Source organism: Hyla sarda, chromosome 4 (assembly GCF_029499605.1).
Source record: "Hyla sarda isolate aHylSar1 chromosome 4, aHylSar1.hap1, whole genome shotgun sequence".
In the NCBI taxonomy this organism is placed as follows: Eukaryota; Metazoa; Chordata; class Amphibia; order Anura; family Hylidae; genus Hyla; species Hyla sarda.
The window spans coordinates 202,967,571-202,985,562 of NC_079192.1; the positions used below are offsets into that span (position 1 = coordinate 202,967,571).

A 17,992-nucleotide genomic window follows, 5' to 3' on the forward strand; every position below is an offset into this window, starting at 1 on the left:
TCCAGTACATTGTAATAAATAATCAATAAATAAATATTGTTTATATTTAATGCAAGGTACTTTCTGTTTATAACCTATCTGGTAAATCTCATAAATAAATAAAAGTGAATCATGAAAAATGTATTTTCTTTTTTGTTTTTTCTTTCTGAAAAAAGCGTAAAGCTAGGCTGTCCATAGAGATAAGAATGAAACCTGTCAGTATCCTTGACAGTAGACAATTTAGTAGCCAGAACATTAGTAAGCAGTATGTGACCAAATAGCGGTTTATAATATAGAACAACATTTGGAGCTCCAACATATAGGCCATAGAGACCCATAAGGAAGGCCATAAGACATAATCTGTAGTAAGAATGTGTAAACATTTCTATTTGTACTAAAATTCTTCTTAATGTATCATGGTGATTAAAAGAATATCTGTAGATGTAGCTGCTGCCAACATTATTGGTCACATATACTGTTTTCAGGAGGCACGCTACACTGTTGGTGTAGTGCGCCATGGAATGTACATACAGAAGCAGGGACTCCTATCAAAGGCCAACCTGTACTGTAAGCAGTGAAGCTTACAGAACTATATGCCTCACAACTCATATAACATTCTGTGGTCAATGTGTGTCAGTGCCCAGAATATGTTGTGAGTCAGTGTCAATGCATACAGCAGCGCTGCTCACTTTAAGGCTGCTGTACACACACACGGGGGGGGATTTATCAAAACCTGTGCAAAGGAAAAGTTGCCCAGTTGCCCATAGCAACAAATCAGATAGTTTATTTCATTTTTATCAAGGCCTTTGCAAAATGAAAGAAGCAATCTGATTGGTTGCTCTGGGCAACTGGGCAATTTTTCCGTTGCACATGTTTTAACAAATCTCCCCCACAGTGCCTTGCTCAGGGAATGTTGATAGGGAATAGGCAATAAAGTGTATTTGAATTCACATACACTAGCTGGGTAGGTTGCAAAGGCTGTATGTAGCATGCCATAGTTATGTGGCACCACCATGTCACTCACATTGGTGGCAGCTACATCTGTATACATAAATGTACCATAATTTGGCAATAAAGAACCCATTAAAGTCATCCAGAACACAGGGTCATGGTGCTTTTATAAGAGATATACTGATAAAGTTTTATGATTGTACTCTTTTTTTAATTCTCATAGGAATTTTGCAGAATTCTTTACTTTCCATGATCGGTTATAAGTTTTCGATTTTAATGTATTTGATCATTTAATTCACTGAAATCTAAAGTGCTGCCTACACCAAATTTCCTAAAGTGCATTTTCTTTTATATGCATCTGCACACACTCTTTTCTACATAATGTTTTAAAGAAAATATGGCATAATGGGGGCGTATTAGAAATGTTAACTGGCATTCAGGGCGTTTTAATAGGCAAACAATACCGGAATTCATCCCTGACAGTTAAAGTGCTCTGACTCTTTGTGTCCCCATCTGTTTCACTCTCTCTCTGTCATTCTCTCACTCACACATACAGAGTAGATATATGCCCAGCTGAGATAAAGCAGCGTGCCTTGGTTACAACTGATGTTCCTTGCTCACATGAAACATTTTTCATCTTAGCACAACGCTTTAAAAATAGTTTGAGACAGCAAAAAGGTTCTCACACATCACATTTCAAACAGGATTCTGAAAGTTTTCTGCTTTCCACACTTCTGCTTGTGAATCGAAGCCTTTGTTCAACAAACAGTGGGCTAAATTTCTCAGGCTCACTTATTCCTTGTACAGAGAGCGAGTGGGATCCGATCAGCAGTATAAAGCCATTTCCAGCATTCTAGAGAGTTAGACTAATTTAATGCACACATGGAGGCTTCACACAATCTCCAGATTCATCACTGGCATCTTGCATTAGTCATCTGACAGATTGCCAAGTGTTTCATATTCTTTTCATATGACTTTATTACCAAAACCGGCTTTTCTTTTATCCTGCCAAAGAAGAAAACTTAGGCAAATGCATTTTATTTCTTGAAGCTCAAGCAGCAGTATATTTCATTGTAAAGTCATGATGAGCTATCTCATGCATGGTTTGGTATAATGTCTTTTTATTGATATCTTGACTTGGACACCATCTGTGATATTTATGACATCTCCATTGCTGATTCTAGTCAGATGTAAGTCAGAGCCTAAAAGATGTAACCTTTCTTTATTTATGGAGACCTTTCTCCAGACAGCACCTGTTTTGGTAAGACTTTTGAATTATATAGTCAATTGTAATAATGCTTTTGTATGTTTTCCTCCTCCACAGTAACGGAACAACTAACAAGATGAATGGAGCTTTGGATCACTCAGACCAGCCAGACCCAGATGCCATTAAGATGTTTGTTGGTCAGATCCCACGTTCGTGGTCAGAAAAAGAACTCAAAGACCTTTTTGAGCCTTATGGAGCCGTCTATCAAATCAACGTCCTACGAGACAGAAGTCAGAATCCACCCCAAAGCAAAGGTAATAAAATACTTTGTTAATTTCCTAAAAAGATGTGAGCGATGTTGTGTTTCAGCGATATTTTTAGAATATAAAATATAATGGAAATCTGAGATAGGGGTGATGGATTAATTGAGGTATGTTTAAGATCTTCATAGAGTATAAAAGACCTTAGAGATTGTGTAAAGTAAATGTGTAGAAATAGTGTAGTCTATCATAGTCAGTCATGTTGTTCACTTCAGACCCTAGAAATGCTTATGTTGTTTTTCTTTGTTCTCGAGTAATACTTTTCATGTGATATTTTTCAAATGGTGCCAGAGATATTATTTTTATGGTTTTCATTTTAATACACAAAGTCTGTAGAATTAGGAGAAAATGAAAGCTATTGTTCTGTCACAGAAACTAATCTGAAATATTCTAGATTTATCTTTGAAGGTTTCTTTGAGGAGGCATGCTTTGTTGTTACTGTTTACTGGTCTTGTCTTGCTGTATACTGGTGGCTTTAGATGTGACATTTTGGGGAGGTGTGCTTAGGCTAGCATTAAGTCTGTGTGATCAGTACAGAAGCAGAGAGTTAATTAGTCTTGTATACTTAGGGGGTGCCATGGTCCCTACAGCATTTCCCTCTTCCCCCTGAACCCGTATTCAATCTGAACTTCGCGGAAACAGCGGTTCGTCAAACTTTTGAACGTTGCCAGGTTCAGCTAGTGTGAACTTGGCAATATCGTGGCTGAACTGTACCCACAACTACAGCAAATGTTTTTACCTCTTGTTGGGCTGAGCGCTATGAGCAAGCCCAGCAAAGGAAGAGTTAGTAGCATTAACTCTTTGGGAGAGAGGGGGTATTTACAATATACAGCCCTGGATGTATATTGTATACTGAAGATCTTACTTACCAACCTCCTTCCTAGTTTGGGCCTCTGATTCTGTAGCTTCACCTCTAAAGGTAATGTAGAGGCTGAGCTATAGAAGTAGAAGATCACAGCCTGGAACTAGGTTGGTAAGTATGGGTCTGTTCATGTTGTCTGTTTTTAGCATATCTTTTTGTGAACAGACCCTTTCTGGCAGTGTTTTCCCAAATGGTGTGCCTCTAGCTGTTGCTAAATTACAACCCAATCATTCCCAGACAGCTAAGTGAACTGAAAACTTTCCAAAAGTCCAGCGAGCCAGGCAACCTAAACTTTAGCAAAGCTCGCTTATCTCTCTTTGAGAAGATATCTGAGCATCTGCTTTTCAAGCCATACCCCCACTATCAAAATATTAGAATGGCGCTGTCATTAGCACAGTACACTTAGCAAAATCTTTTTACTGAACAGGACTTAGACCACCAAAAGATCTATAATCAACTAGTCAATTACAAGCTGGTGATGTTTGAATACTATTAAGTTTTGAAATTTCAACACTAAAGTTCATTCGGCATACCTAATGTGTAGCTCAACACAACTTTGACTTCCCCAATGAAGTTAAATCCCCAATGGATTAAGACTTCCTCAATAAAGATAAAGTAGAAAATCCACACAGCAGATCCATTTTCATGTCCATTTTTTCACTTACTTTGCTGATACGTCGATACATGTACCCACTGTGGAAAATCTGCAGCAGATCTGCCCATACGCCCCATGTGAACATACACTTTGGGGGGGGATTTATGAAGCCAGCATCTCACACGCTGGTCTAGATTAACCCCCCATAAGTACACGGGCATGCTGGATTTACGTAGAGGCGCACATCGCTACATAAATCCAGGCACATCTGAGGCTGCCACATGGACCCCTGCTGAAATTTATGCCAGCTCCAAGTGGCAAAGATTTTTAGCAGGTGTAAACCGTAATACATTTTTGCAAGGGATGACCAAGCCTCCTCTGCATAAAACCATGCCTTCTCCACCATAAGACCCAGCCACTTGGTGAATGCTGTGGAGACGGGCAAAAAGTCACAAAATGAAGCGCAAATCACATGATGATCTCCGATAGCTGCAGATACAATACATTTCCCCTTAATGTTTTTAAGATAAAGTAGTCCTATACAAAACCAGAAATCCTTCATTGTGAAATCATGATAAATTGAGGCACAATTTAGAAAATTTATGATGCCAATTTGTAAAGTAAAAAGTCAATGCCTCCTATATACAACTATTTAGCATCTGCCGCCATCAGAGAATATTAGTCTGAGCTTTGTCTGCATTCTGTATACATGAATGATCTCGGATCATTTAGCTTCCCTGCCTGTTGCGTAATGATAGAGTCATATGTTTCTCTGGAGTTAGGAAAAAAAGAATAGAAAGAAGGCATGTACAATGTGATCAACTAGAGCTTTAACACATTCATTGCCAAACTGCAGTGCATGCTAATGGTGACTTGAAAGTGGTTAGAATAAAGGTGGAGATCCTATAGTTATTTGGTACCCAGTGGAATTGGATTTAGCTCTAAGAGGGCTTACATGGACAGATATCTTGTCTCCTGACTGCAGTACCTGCATGCTCTTTCTCATGGATGACAGCCCTTCTTCATCCTGTTAGTTTATCCGGGAGATTAGGAGAGCTGCATGCTTTAGATATGGACATCTTCCATTTCACTTTCATGAGACTTACAAGGTCTGTTATCGTTCTTAGATCAGGCTTAACCTTGTTATTTCTCATTTCCATTTTAACCTAAGGAGCAGGAAGGGGAGAAATGAATGTGCCCTATAATTTCATGTGTCTGAGATAAAATGAAAGATGGCTTGACCCTATTCATTTGTTCAATCGCCAGATTTGGCTCATTAGAAGTCAGCATTAAAATTCAGCGTTCATCCCTGGCAGCAAGCAAATCAGCACAAATGTAAAATACACAAAACAGGAATAGTAGAGAAAAGCCGATTGTTACAATAATACTACTGATAGTGTATGTTTGTAGAGGAATACCAGAGCATGAGGAGTGGAAGAAAACACTAAATGTGGCTCAGCCGGCGTATATCATTCGGTGTCCAATCATTTGTCACATAAAGTTACTGAAAACAGTTGTTATCACACAAATATTACTACTTTCTACTACAGGCAATATAGCGATAGCACAGGGGTAAGCTGAAAAAAACCTAATGGAGCATGACTACAGTGCTATACACGTACAAACAACATTTACTGGGCTGGACTGGCCTAAAGAAGAACAGTTTACTTAGAAATTTACTCAAAGGGTTCTAGCCAAGGTTGTTAGCCAGTCTAACTGTGTGCAGAGTTTAGTATGGTTTCCAAGGGATATACTGAATAACAACCATTTTCCTCCGTGATGTCAGGCTCTACATCCTTACCATTTAGGGTATGTTCACACTGCAAAATGTCCATGCGGAATCCACTGGGATTTTTAAGGCAGTTACATCTGCGAAATGCTGCAGCAGAGTCTCATTGATTTCAATAGGATTCTGCTTCACTGTTGACACAGTGTAATTTCCGCAGCAGATGTAACTGCTGTAGAAATCCCGATTCCGGTGTCTACAGAAAGAATAGACTTGTCTATTGTTTCTGATCATACTGCTCGGAAATGCATTGCCGCGCAAATAAGTGACATACCGCTGTTAAAATGCATTCATATTTTTACATATTGTATATATAGACAACCACTTTCCCATCGACTTGAATATAGCACATAAATGCTAGAAATGCAGATGCATTTTTATAAATGAAATATGCCTGAAAAAACACTATGTGAACATAGCCTTAAAAAGTACCTGTCATCAAATAAACTGCTCTAAACTAACTCTGGCTATGTTCCCCAACTACTCCTAACACCCCCCCCTGCCCTTAAAAAAATTCAGAGCTTTAAAAAGCAGTGTATCTTACCTTTATTCTTACTCACATAGGGCAATTTCCCAGTAGAAAGTGGGCGTTTTCCAGCAGGCATGACATCACTGAAGCCTACTTGGGATCACTTCCGCCCTCACATGGTTGCAGTGTTTTGATGAATAGAACACCTCAGGCTCTGTGCATGTTTCAGTCTTCGTTGCTATCAGTGAGGCTCTCCTGCAGGTTTCAGTCTGTGCAGCTTTCTGTGAGAACCTGTGGAGCTTTCACTTTCTGTGCAGCTGACAATCAAGCTCAGTGCATAGAAGCACCTGAGTTTGGACTCCTGCCAGGCTGGGAGGAGACCAAACTCACTGTGGCAGGAAACAGAACAGAGACACCTAGTGGCTGTTTTTTATATTACATTTTAAACATATTTATATTGACAATTTCAAAAGCAAGTGAATGGGAAAGTGTTTGCTAATTACACAAGGAAAATAATACTAAAAGTTTTATTTGGTGACAGGTACTCTTTAAACCTAACCCTATATATGCTTTTTGAGATATACAAACATACAGTTGTGTTCAGCCATACAATTTCACAACATGCTATCAAAGTACTTAAAATGTTTCATGTACATAAGTATTTTTTCCCAATATATATATATTTTTAACACAAATCACTGATTCATTGATCTGAGGGATTTGTGTTTAAAAAAAAAAACATTTACTGTAAATTTATGAAACAGATTTTCAGTCACAGAAATTGCTCAGCAATGTGGTCTCTCTAGGGTGAACATGTCCTGAAGGTGTAGGTCACATCTGCAGTTATGAGAATAGGAGCCATCAGTAGAGAAGGTTGTATCTTATCAGTTATCAGTTATTAAATATGTCAGTAGACTGCTGAAGACTGTGTCTAATCCTCACCTGCAGCCAGTGCAGGACCATTATGGACTTTGTGGTCCCTCTTTTAATTCAGTTCAATATGACTCTCATTGAAATTGATAGGGGAATAATCCTGAGGAATACTGTATGGAATGGAGCCCCTAGAAATGCAAGTAGCTAAGGGGAATAAAAAAAAGCACCACTATAGAACAGTGGTGAGCCACAAATGTATTAAAATAACAAAAACAGCAGAACTCACATCTTTAATCCCCTGCCAACCCAACACAGATGCCCTTGCAGACCACCATTCTTGAGAATGATGTGCATGTTATCGCTGCCATCAGTAGCCTATGGTCAAGTCATATTTATTGGCAGCCAGTTGTTGCTGCAGGCACATCATTCCCAATTTGGGGTGGGGGGGGGTTATTATGGGCTGTCTTAAAAATAAAAAATCAATTTTACTAACCTGCAGCTGCCATTGAGAGGGTGCCCAGCCCAGATCAGCACTTTTTCACTTTTTGCTCCAAGTTTTAACACACAGGAAACACCACTCAGTCAACCCCATTGGATGCAGCAGTGACCCACCTTAGCCAGTGGTTGTAGAATGGGCATTTCCTGTATTCTGAGGCAATAGGAATGACTGATCAGCAGGAACCAAGCATTGTTGGAATGGTATTAGAGAAAAATTGGGCAGGTGAACCAGTTTGGGTTCTTGGAAAAAAAAAATTCTAGGGTCGGACAACCTCTTTAATAAAAAGCTTTGCTATTAAATTATTATGGTAAATTAGATGTATATTTTCTTAAAATCCATACTTTGCTACCAATGCCTAGAGATGTAATTTTTTGAGGAAATTTTGAAGCCATGGAAAATATTATTTGACATTGTGTATTCCTAAGGCTAGGTTTCCACTTTTTTTTTTTTTAAACTTAAAAAAAGCCAGCAAAAATGCCAGAAAAACTGCCACAGGTTTTTCCTACGTTTTGGCAGTTATTCAGGTGTAGTAGTACCTGTACTAATAGAAAGATCACCCCGGGTGTCACTCCTGACACCCGATGCGATCTCCCTATCTATTGCAGAGATATGGAGTGGCTATATACAGCACTCTTATCTCTGCTCTGTACTTCAGCAGGCCAGTGATGTGAATAGATGTTGACCTCACTCATTCATATTTTCCGCCCAGAGTGGGGATTGGTTGGATGGTTGGATGGAAATATGAATCAGTGATGTTCTATTCATATCACTGGCCGGAGTATAGTGCAGAGATGCGAGTGCTGTATAGAGCGGCACCGTATTTCTGCAATAGATAGCACAATCGCATCGGATGTCAGGACTGACACCCGCTGTGATCTGTGTCTTAACTGCAGGTCCTACTACTCCCAACATGGAGCACATTCTGCTCCATGCTGGGAGCTGTAGTACATGCATTAATAGACAGACCGCCGCGAGTGTCACTTGTGACACCCGCCGCGATCTTCCTGTATAATGTATAGATGCGGGCGGGCGGGCGGTCACTCTTCTATGGTCCCCAGCACTGACGTATATATACACATATTCATATTTCCTACAGAGAGTTGTGATTGGCTGGAACCATCTGGCCAATCACAGCTCTCTGCGAGAATTATGAATAGGTGTATATATACGGCAGTGAAGGGGACCATAGAAGAGCGGCCGGCAACATCAATGAATGATGCAGAAGGATCGCAAGGGACCCGTGGCAATCTGTCAATTAGTATAGGTACTACTACTCCCATCATGGAACAGTGTGTTCCATGCTGGGAGTAGTAGTACTACCTAAAAAATAAAAATAAAAAAAGTAAAACACACACACACTACATTTTTATTATTGTCGGCTACATTTTTAGTACCCTGCCTGTCCACATAAATTGATCCCTGTTTAAAAATTTATAAAAATGTTATTATAAAAAGAAAAATTTCATTGAATACAATTTTTCCATCACTACTGTATCTTTTTTTATTATTATTATTTTTAATGTCACCCTACAAAATGTTATTAAAAAATTTATCTCCATCACTTTTTTGGATTGCTAAAGTCCAAAAAAGAAGAAAAAACCCAGTCAAAAACACTAAAGTTAAAACCCACATGGTGTTTTTCTTGGCATTTTTTCACTCCCATAGACTTCTATGGGAGGTAAGTGCCAAGATTTTCCTTAAAAAACTCCAAAATCTCAACAAGAAGTCGTTTTTGAAAAACTGACTAGGAGCCAAAAATAGCTGAAAAATGGCAAAAAGGATTAAAAAAAAAAAACGCCAAACTGAAAAACACCAAGTGGATATGGCATTTTGCAGTTCCCTATTGACTTGCAGCTAACATCTGGCCGCAGAGTTTAAAAAAAAAATGCCATGCAGCAGAATGGGTGTTTTTATTGGCGTTTTTGCAAGTGGAAACCTGACCTTACTCCTTTTTTTTTTTTTTTTTTTTTTACTTTTCTGGAAAAAAACTAAACAAGAAAAACTGTTTTGTTTTGGTTTTCAAATGTTTCCGTTTTTTCAAGATCTTCCCATCTTTTTTACAAGTCTTCCCATCTTTACCAATACTTAAAGTTCTTTATTTTCAAATATCCCATAGTTATTTCTGTCCTTTTCACTATCAAGTATATATAATGCATTTTCTAGTCTAGAACATGATTTTTCAATTACTGTGATTTTACCAAAGAGAATTACTGTAATATAAAGCACTTTACATTTTACTTGCATCAATTACCTCTGCTTTATATTAATATTACCTTAACTCACTCTTGGCCTGAACTATGAATAATTCTACATATACAAGTTTGCCCGAACACCAGAAATAAAATGATCCGGAACCCCTATGAAAATTCTGAGTTTTTTGCCTCCAGATATACTGGAGCCAATATACTTTCTACCCTATTCAAAATTACAATTCTGTTCTTCTTTATCTATTGGTATATATTTAATAAGATAAACTCTGATTTCATCATAATAATATGTCTTTTCCTTTTATATATATATATATATATATATATATATATATATATATATGTGTGTGTGTGTGTGTGTGTGTGTGTGTATGTATATATATATATATATATATATATATATATATATATATATATATATATATATATATATATGTTTAGATTTAGTTATTCTGTCTTTTATGGCTCCTTTACATACAATGAGTGAAATTTACTTATATTTAAACAACACAAACCTAGACCATACATTGTGAAGATTGGTTCAAGTGGTTCAAGCTGAATTATATATTTGTTGTATATTGCTAGAACTGTTAAATGCTGTTAGCATACTTTACTCCAATCTTTCACAATTGGTGCCGTTTTTTGCTCAAATGGAAACAGGAGGAGAGGGGAGACGATTGCCAGAATGGAAGCTGGCAATCGCCTCCCCTCCTGTTTCCTTGTACCTTCGCACCGTCCTTTGATACGGCGTGGGAAGCCGCAGTAGCTGGATCTAACTCTGCTTGCATGTCCACTGAGCGTTGTGCCTCCTACTGGCACAACGCTTATAGGTAAGTGTGTTTCTCACCGTTTGTTATTATCAGCATTCCCTGACCTTGATCCCGCACAGTGGATCGCTCTTGTTTCCCCCTTTTCCACATTTTTGCTCAAATATATTTTATGTCTGTAATATGCTTTTTATTAGGGGATTATTATGTCTTATAAAAAAAAAAAGCCTATGCAAACATTCCATAACCAATGCATGCATGCATGTTGAAAAACAAAAACAATAGACACCGTAAAAAAAACTACACAAAGCCAAAATGCTTCTAAATGCAATAAAATAGGGGAAATTTATCAAGGCTGTAGACCAGTTTTCTCGCCAGCAAAAGTTTACATTTTTTGTACAAGCTGTAGTTTTGCCAAAATTGTGCAAAATTTTGCCTTCCTGCTTCCCAGCACCACTTTAAGAAAAGTGGGATGGGCTTAGGGGTGTGGCTCATAGCATTTATCACTACTTACACCATAAATTAGCATTAATTAAGCAAGACATTTACTTCATCTCCTAGCTGGCAAACATTTGCCAGTGTGGCACACAAACAGAGCAAAAGATAAACAAAATGCATTTAAAGGCCAGTACCTCCTAAAAACTTTAATGTGTGTGTGTAGATATGCCCACTCGCTTACTTCCATCATGACTCTATGTGGATGCCCTTATTTAGGTTTCTTGACATGACAGACACCCATAAACTCAATGACAAGAATAAAGAAGTGCTTCAATTCCAAGGACCCAGTCCCCTCATATAAAATAAAGATTAACTGCTTAAACTGTTTTAAAAAGCACTATTCATACTCATTATCAATTGTTTTTGTGTAGGTTTTGGTGAAAAAGTGTCACAATTTTTTTGAGGAATAGCTTATCGCTATTTGCTTACACAAAAATGTTTTTTTGTTTGTGTTTTGTGCACAAAATTGAGTGTTTGCCAATTTTAACACCAGTGCTATGGTAACAGAATTGAAAAAGTTTCCCCATGGCGTGTTTAGTGTAGATAAGGAAGGCCTACACAAGTGAGTCATCTTGCTGTACATTCTGTGGTATTCTACTATTGTCATTATTGCTAGTAAGACACTTTAGTTAAGTTCTACAGAATGTTTCCAAATAAGAAATTTACAAAATACGGAACTATATTTGTTTATGTGGCAATACAGAAGCCAACGCTAGACTTCAAAATTCTTGGTGATGCAATTCAAACTATGTTGATCTCCTCATTCCAGTCCAAGCCCCATTCTAAAGAAGATAAGAATGATTATCATTTTCCAAAACAAATTCAGGCACCAATGATGTATTTGTGGTGGCCCAGTATGGGAGTTATTACCCCGTACCCTTGCTGTCCTGTCCGGCAGCCTCCCTGCAGTGTCCCCTGGGCCCCCCCTGCATCTTTTCTACTGTAATTGTATATTATCCCCTATGTTATTTATATAACAATGTTGTATCTTTAAGAAAGATTAACATGTGATCATCAGTATTCATGTGATTGTTACACAGGAGGTATCAGTGACCAGGTGACTTAAGGGTGACCAATGGGACCCCACTAGAGTCTCCCCCATAACATCCCTGGGAGGATTCTCTTCTCTCTCTTAGTTCCTGAGTTTTTGCTGAGGTGCAGTCAAGCCAAAGAGTCTGGGGTCATAGGAGGCCTCAAGTCAAGTCTGCAGCCACATGTTACAAGTCTACAAGTAAGCTAAAGTCACAGCTTAGTCTGTCTCCTTTCAGGTCAAGTCAGTCACTGTCATCTATTGTCAAGTCAAAGAGGTCTGCACTAAATTGTCCAAAACCCCTGCAAGTCCCAACAAGCCCTTAAGGTCTCTGAAGTCACTGGTCACCTCCGTGGGCCCTGCTACACTGTATAGACTGTACCATCTGTCACTAGCTACTGTTGTTTGTAACTTGGCGTCGGAGTCATTATTGCCCCCGTGCGTAGCCCAGGATCCGGCGGTATACCTTCGGGTGGTGATGAGAATAAACCTCACCCTGTCATCACGAATACAAGGGGTGAAAGCCATCTTCCCCTAGGGTAATTCCATCTGCCCTGCATCTCACATCCTCAACCACATATTTGTGCCAATTTGGTACAATGACTCCTTTTTACCAGTGGCATTATTTCAGTACCACAAACAAAATGGTTTTATTTTGTAAAAAAAACATTAATTTATCAAATCAAATATGCACCTTATTTGTCTGAAAGCACCCAAAAAACATGCCGGATTAATTTGAACAATGTATCATTAGGGTAAATTTTTCATTTATTGATTCGCATGTGAATCAAGTGAATAAATGTCTCAACTATTGTTTTCCCAACAACATAATCATTTATATCTATGCATCACTGCCATGAATTGGTTAAACCTTTCTGGCCATCTGATTTCCAGACTGGAGAATCTCTTTGTTTTTCTATTGATGTCTTAAATATATTTCATATAAAGAAAATGGTTTGGCATATTTTGGGTATTAAATTTCTATTTGGCATTTCAAATCACAACAATGGCTAAAGTAATTTATTTGAAAGTACCGTATATACTCGAGTATAAGCCGACCCGAGTATAAGCCGAGACCCCTAATTTCAACCCAAAATCCCAGGAAAAGTTATTGACTCGAGTATAAGCCTAGGGTGGGAAATACCTCATCCCCCCCTGTCATCATCCAGACCCGTCATTAACATCCTCATCATCCCCTTGTCATCATCCCACACATCCCCCCTTCATCATCCCCTTGTCATCATCCCACACATCCCCTTATCATCCCACACATCCCCCCTTCATCATCCCCTTGTCATCATCCCACACATCCCCTTATCCACACATCCCCCCTTCATCATCATCCCACACATCCCCCCTTCATCATCCCCTTGTCATCATCCCACACATCCCCTTATCCCACACATCCCCCCTTCATCATCCCCTTGTCATCATCCCACACATCCCCTTATCCACACATCCCCCCTTCATCATCCCCTTATCATCCCACACATCCCCTTATCCCACACATCCCCCCTTCATCATCCCCTTGTCATCATCCCACACATCCCCTTATCCCACACATCCCCCCTTCATCATCCCCTTGTCATCATCCCACACATCCCCTTATCCCACACATCCCCCCTTCATCATCCCCTTGTCATCATCCCACACATCCCCCCTTCATCATCCCCTTGTCATCATCCCACACATCCCCCCTTCATCATCCCCTTGTCATCATCCCACACATCCCCTTATCATCCCACACATCCCCCCTTCATCATCCCCTTGTAATCATCCCACACACCCCCCTTCATCATCCCCACACCCCCCCCCCTTCATCATCCTCTTCTCATCATTCGCCCTCAGTGGTCTTCAACCTGCGGACCTCCAGAGGTTTCAAAACTACAACTCCCAGCAAGCCCGGGCAGCCATCGGCTGTCCGGGCTTGCTGGGAGTTGTAGTTTTGAAACCTCCGGAGGTCCGCAGGTTGAAGACCACTGCGGCCTTCAACATGCGGACCTCCAGAGGTTTCAAAACTACAACTCCCAGCAAGCCCGGGCAGCCATCGGCTGTCCGGGCTTGCTGGGAGTTGTAGTTTTGAAACCTCCGGAGGTCCGCAGGTTGAAGACCACTGCGGCCTTCAACATGCGGACCTCCAGAGGTTTCAAAACTACAACTCCCAGCAAGCCCGGGCAGCCATCGGCTGTCCGGGCTTGCTGGGAGTTGTAGTTTTGAAACCTCCGGAGGTCCGCAGGTTGAAGACCACTGCGGCCTTCAACATCATCCAGCCCCCTCTCACCCCCTTTAGTTCTGAGTACTCACCTCCGCTCGGCGCTGGTCCGGTCCTGCAGGGCTGTCCGGTAAGGAGGTGGTCCGGTGAGGAGGTGGTCCGGGCTGCTATCTTCACCGGGGGCGCCTCTTCTCCGCGCTTCCGGCCCGGAATAGAGCCGTTGCCTTAACAACGACGTATCTGCGTCGTTGTCAAGGCAACGTGACTATTCTGAGGCCGGGCCCGAAGCGCTTAGAAGAGGCCTCCCCGGTGAAGATAGCAGCCCGGACCACCTCCTCACCGGACCACCTCCTCACCGGACAGCCCTGCAGGACCGGACCAGCGCCGAGCGGAGGTGAGTACTCAGAACTAAAGGGGGTGAGAGGGGGCTGGATGATGTTGAAGGCCGCAGTGGTCTTCAACCTGCGGACCTCCGGAGGTTTCAAAACTACAACTCCCAGCAAGCCCGGACAGCCGATGGCTGCCCGGGCTTGCTGGGAGTTGTAGTTTTGAAACCTCTGGAGGTCCGCAGGTTGAAGACCACTGCGGGTGGGGGAGTTCACTCGAGTATAAGCCGAGGGGGGTGTTTTCAGCACGAAAAATCGTGCTGAAAAACTCGGCCTATACTCGAGTATATACGGTAAGTGAAATCCATCTCTGAGAAAATAGTCTCGGCTCCCAAGCCGCAGAAAAATTGTGCTTACCGAACTGCATTTTGTGTAATATGTTTGATTCGCTTAATTCCATGTCACTTGTTTTAATACATTTCACCTCTCCAGAAGATTCAGTGTGATAGCATTTATTCAGAACTGTAGTCCAATTTAGATTCTGAGCTACAGCAATTCATTTTCAGTAGCATTTGATATCTGGGTTAATGTCATATTATGTTCTGTATCTACATAACTATATTGTTTGAACTCTAGAGAATTATAGACAGAACCATTTTATACTTATTTAAGCTATAAAAATTCCTACCTTTTACATTAAGATTATTGTGCTTAGTTTGCAGTTTAAAGCTATAAAATATTTCAGGAATGATACAAATGATCTTTAAAATGTCTTTTTCTAACATGGATTCATCCTCCTAGGGATAAAGACTGTTCAGTCTGTTATGTTAGATCTTTCATAAGGATCCCTAATAGGTCACACATCAAGGTAGATGGGGTTTCCATATGGGTCGGAATAAAATCATAAGAATGACAGAGCTAGTCTCCAAGAGTCCTCATGGCCCACATGTGGCACCTAACAAAGCATGGTACAGTATTATTGAGCAACTGGGCCGTGCTGTATGCATACATTTTAACAATTTAAAGGCACATATACACAACAGAATAAAAAATACCTTGGCAAATGAAGAAGTCTTTATTTATTGTTATTTCACAAGTGATATCCTTATGATCTTTCAAGATGCTTTAGATTGGAGCAAAAGCATCAATGGACAACATGTGATGTGTTCATGTCTTTAGGCAAAGTTTCATGCTTAAAAAACATGATGCAAAATGTTTATTCCGCACACAAACAACATTTTATCTCTACTTCCTTTCAGCCGTGTGACCCGACTTCTTGGCTGTACTTTAGCTCTACAAGGCGGCGCCCCATACAGGGTGATTTGTAGTGCAAACCAGCCATATGAAATAGAATATATATATAAAAAATAGAAATAAATGGGAAGTGAAAGTTGAGTAAAAACATGTCTTTCTTAGTACTCAGTCATTTTCATTTGAATTGATGGTCTCATTCACATCAAGTTAATGCATACTAAGCATGTAAATATCCACAAGCCATCAAAAAGGTTTGCTGATATATACTGTGAAAGTTCTTGGTAGGCCCATTGACTTTAATGGACTGAACTTAGTCTAATAGTGACCATGTTTGGTGCATTTCTCAAATGTACACTGTTTCTATGTGGGGCTCAAAAATGGTGTAGACCACATTGTTGAGTCCCACAAAGAAACAGTGTAATATATAATAATCACTTATGTAGGACTTTTGATCCATGCCATAACCTGACAGAGTAATGTATGTCTGAAGTAGTACTTCACAAACTTCTTCTTCTGGAGCCTCCCTAAACAGACTACAAGTGATGCCTTGGCCTTATCAGACAGACCAAGGGATACCTGTTCCTTGCCATCTGTGGTTCAAGTCAATGTCAATATGTAAAACATTGCTCAGTTTAGCTTTCATTATAACATTAAAGGGGTATCCACTTATAAGTGTCTGATATGTGGATGTTCCGACCGCTGGGGCCCCCCGCTGAGTATTCCTGCCCCTTCTCCTTCCACGACACACTAGGAATAGTCTTGGCAATCATTGGCTGAGGTGGGACATCGCTGCAGCCAGTGATTGTCTAAACTGGCTTCCACTACTAAGACCAGTTAATCACGGAAGGTGTGGGCCAGAGTGCTCAGCAGTGAGGCTAGCCCTGTACTGGAGATTGTGAGAGGTCCCAGTGATCGGATCCCCGCAATTACACACATATTCCCTATCCTGTGGACAGGGGATACATTTTTCATAACTGGTCTACCCCTTTACCATAAGTACTAAATGAGAAAAAATGGTGAATAACCAGAGAATGTTGCAGCCAAGAAGTAAACCATGAAGCTTGTAGTCACTTTTGGGAACGCTGCCTCCCCAGTTATGCCTCATCAACATCTAAGAGGCATCTCATTGGTCTGTAGTATTAGTATAAAATTGTTCTGTTCATCATTTCCATGTAAAATGTAACTAAAGCAACACATATGGCCAGCCATTTACAAGTACAGATAGGTGATCTTGCATAAATACCTGGAGTAGTTGCTCTTGGAAGTGTCTATTGAAGTGTAACGCATGTGTAGACTGCAATTGTAATATAGAACTTTCTCTTTCCTAGTGGCGGAGATCCTACAAAACTAAAAAGCTGGAATGCTGCCATTAGTAATCAGACAGCATTCCCTGGAGACTTTTACTGTTTGTTAGAGTAGTAGTCAAATATTTTAATGGGCTTTTTATTTTTATCTCTGACTACTATACTAGCTTTAGTCTGTGGCCGGGCAGCTTGCATTGATTAATTGCCTTTTAAGGAATATGACCACATATAATAGTGATTTGTCAGAGGGTTCTCTTACCTTGATAGATTTTGTAAAGGGCTTCGAGGAGAAATTATGGTTCACGCAACAAAAGTAAGGTGATTCAGAATACAGTCACTTGTCAATTGCAATTATCACAATTATGTATATAGAGTCATACATGACTTTTATAGACATGCTGCTTTATAAATAGAAAGACAACTCTTTAAATAATAAAAACTCAAACAAGATCAGGCATTGTAATAATAGCATTGTTTGTGGATGATACATGGACTTAAAGCAGTCTGGAAGAAATCACTCTGCTATTCAAAGTATTTCAAGTAAAAAGCCCCTGTTTGATGCTTTAGGCTACACAATCCAAAAAGAAAGAGTCAAAGAGATTGCACTCACCATCCACAGGCTTTATTCACTGGAGTACATGCATATAAAAGGGAGGCCTCTGCCTCCGTCTTATATGCCTGTACTCCAGTGAATAAAGCCCGTGGATGGTGAGTGCAATCTCTCTTTGACTCTTTCTTTTTGGATCACGTTGCCTACATTGAGTTGCACCACCGATGTCCACACCTACGCCTCACCTGCATCGACACTAGCCCGCACTCTTACATTATACCCTAGTTCTGCAGTGCCGGATCC

The 17,992-nt window shown here is 40.2% G+C and overlaps 1 protein-coding gene across 27 annotated transcripts in view; it reads left to right on the forward strand.

Moving 5' to 3' along the window:
• CELF2 (CUGBP Elav-like family member 2) overlaps window positions 1–17,992 on the forward strand; it is a 472,395-nt gene that overhangs the window by 194,740 nt on the left and 259,663 nt on the right. For all 27 annotated transcript variants that reach the window (XM_056573270.1, XM_056573271.1, XM_056573276.1 and 24 more), the window contains exon 2: window positions 2,255–2,451. In XM_056573270.1, coding sequence (XP_056429245.1) covers window positions 2,255–2,451 — 197 coding nt within the window. The remainder of the gene's footprint in view (window positions 1–2,254; window positions 2,452–17,992) is intronic.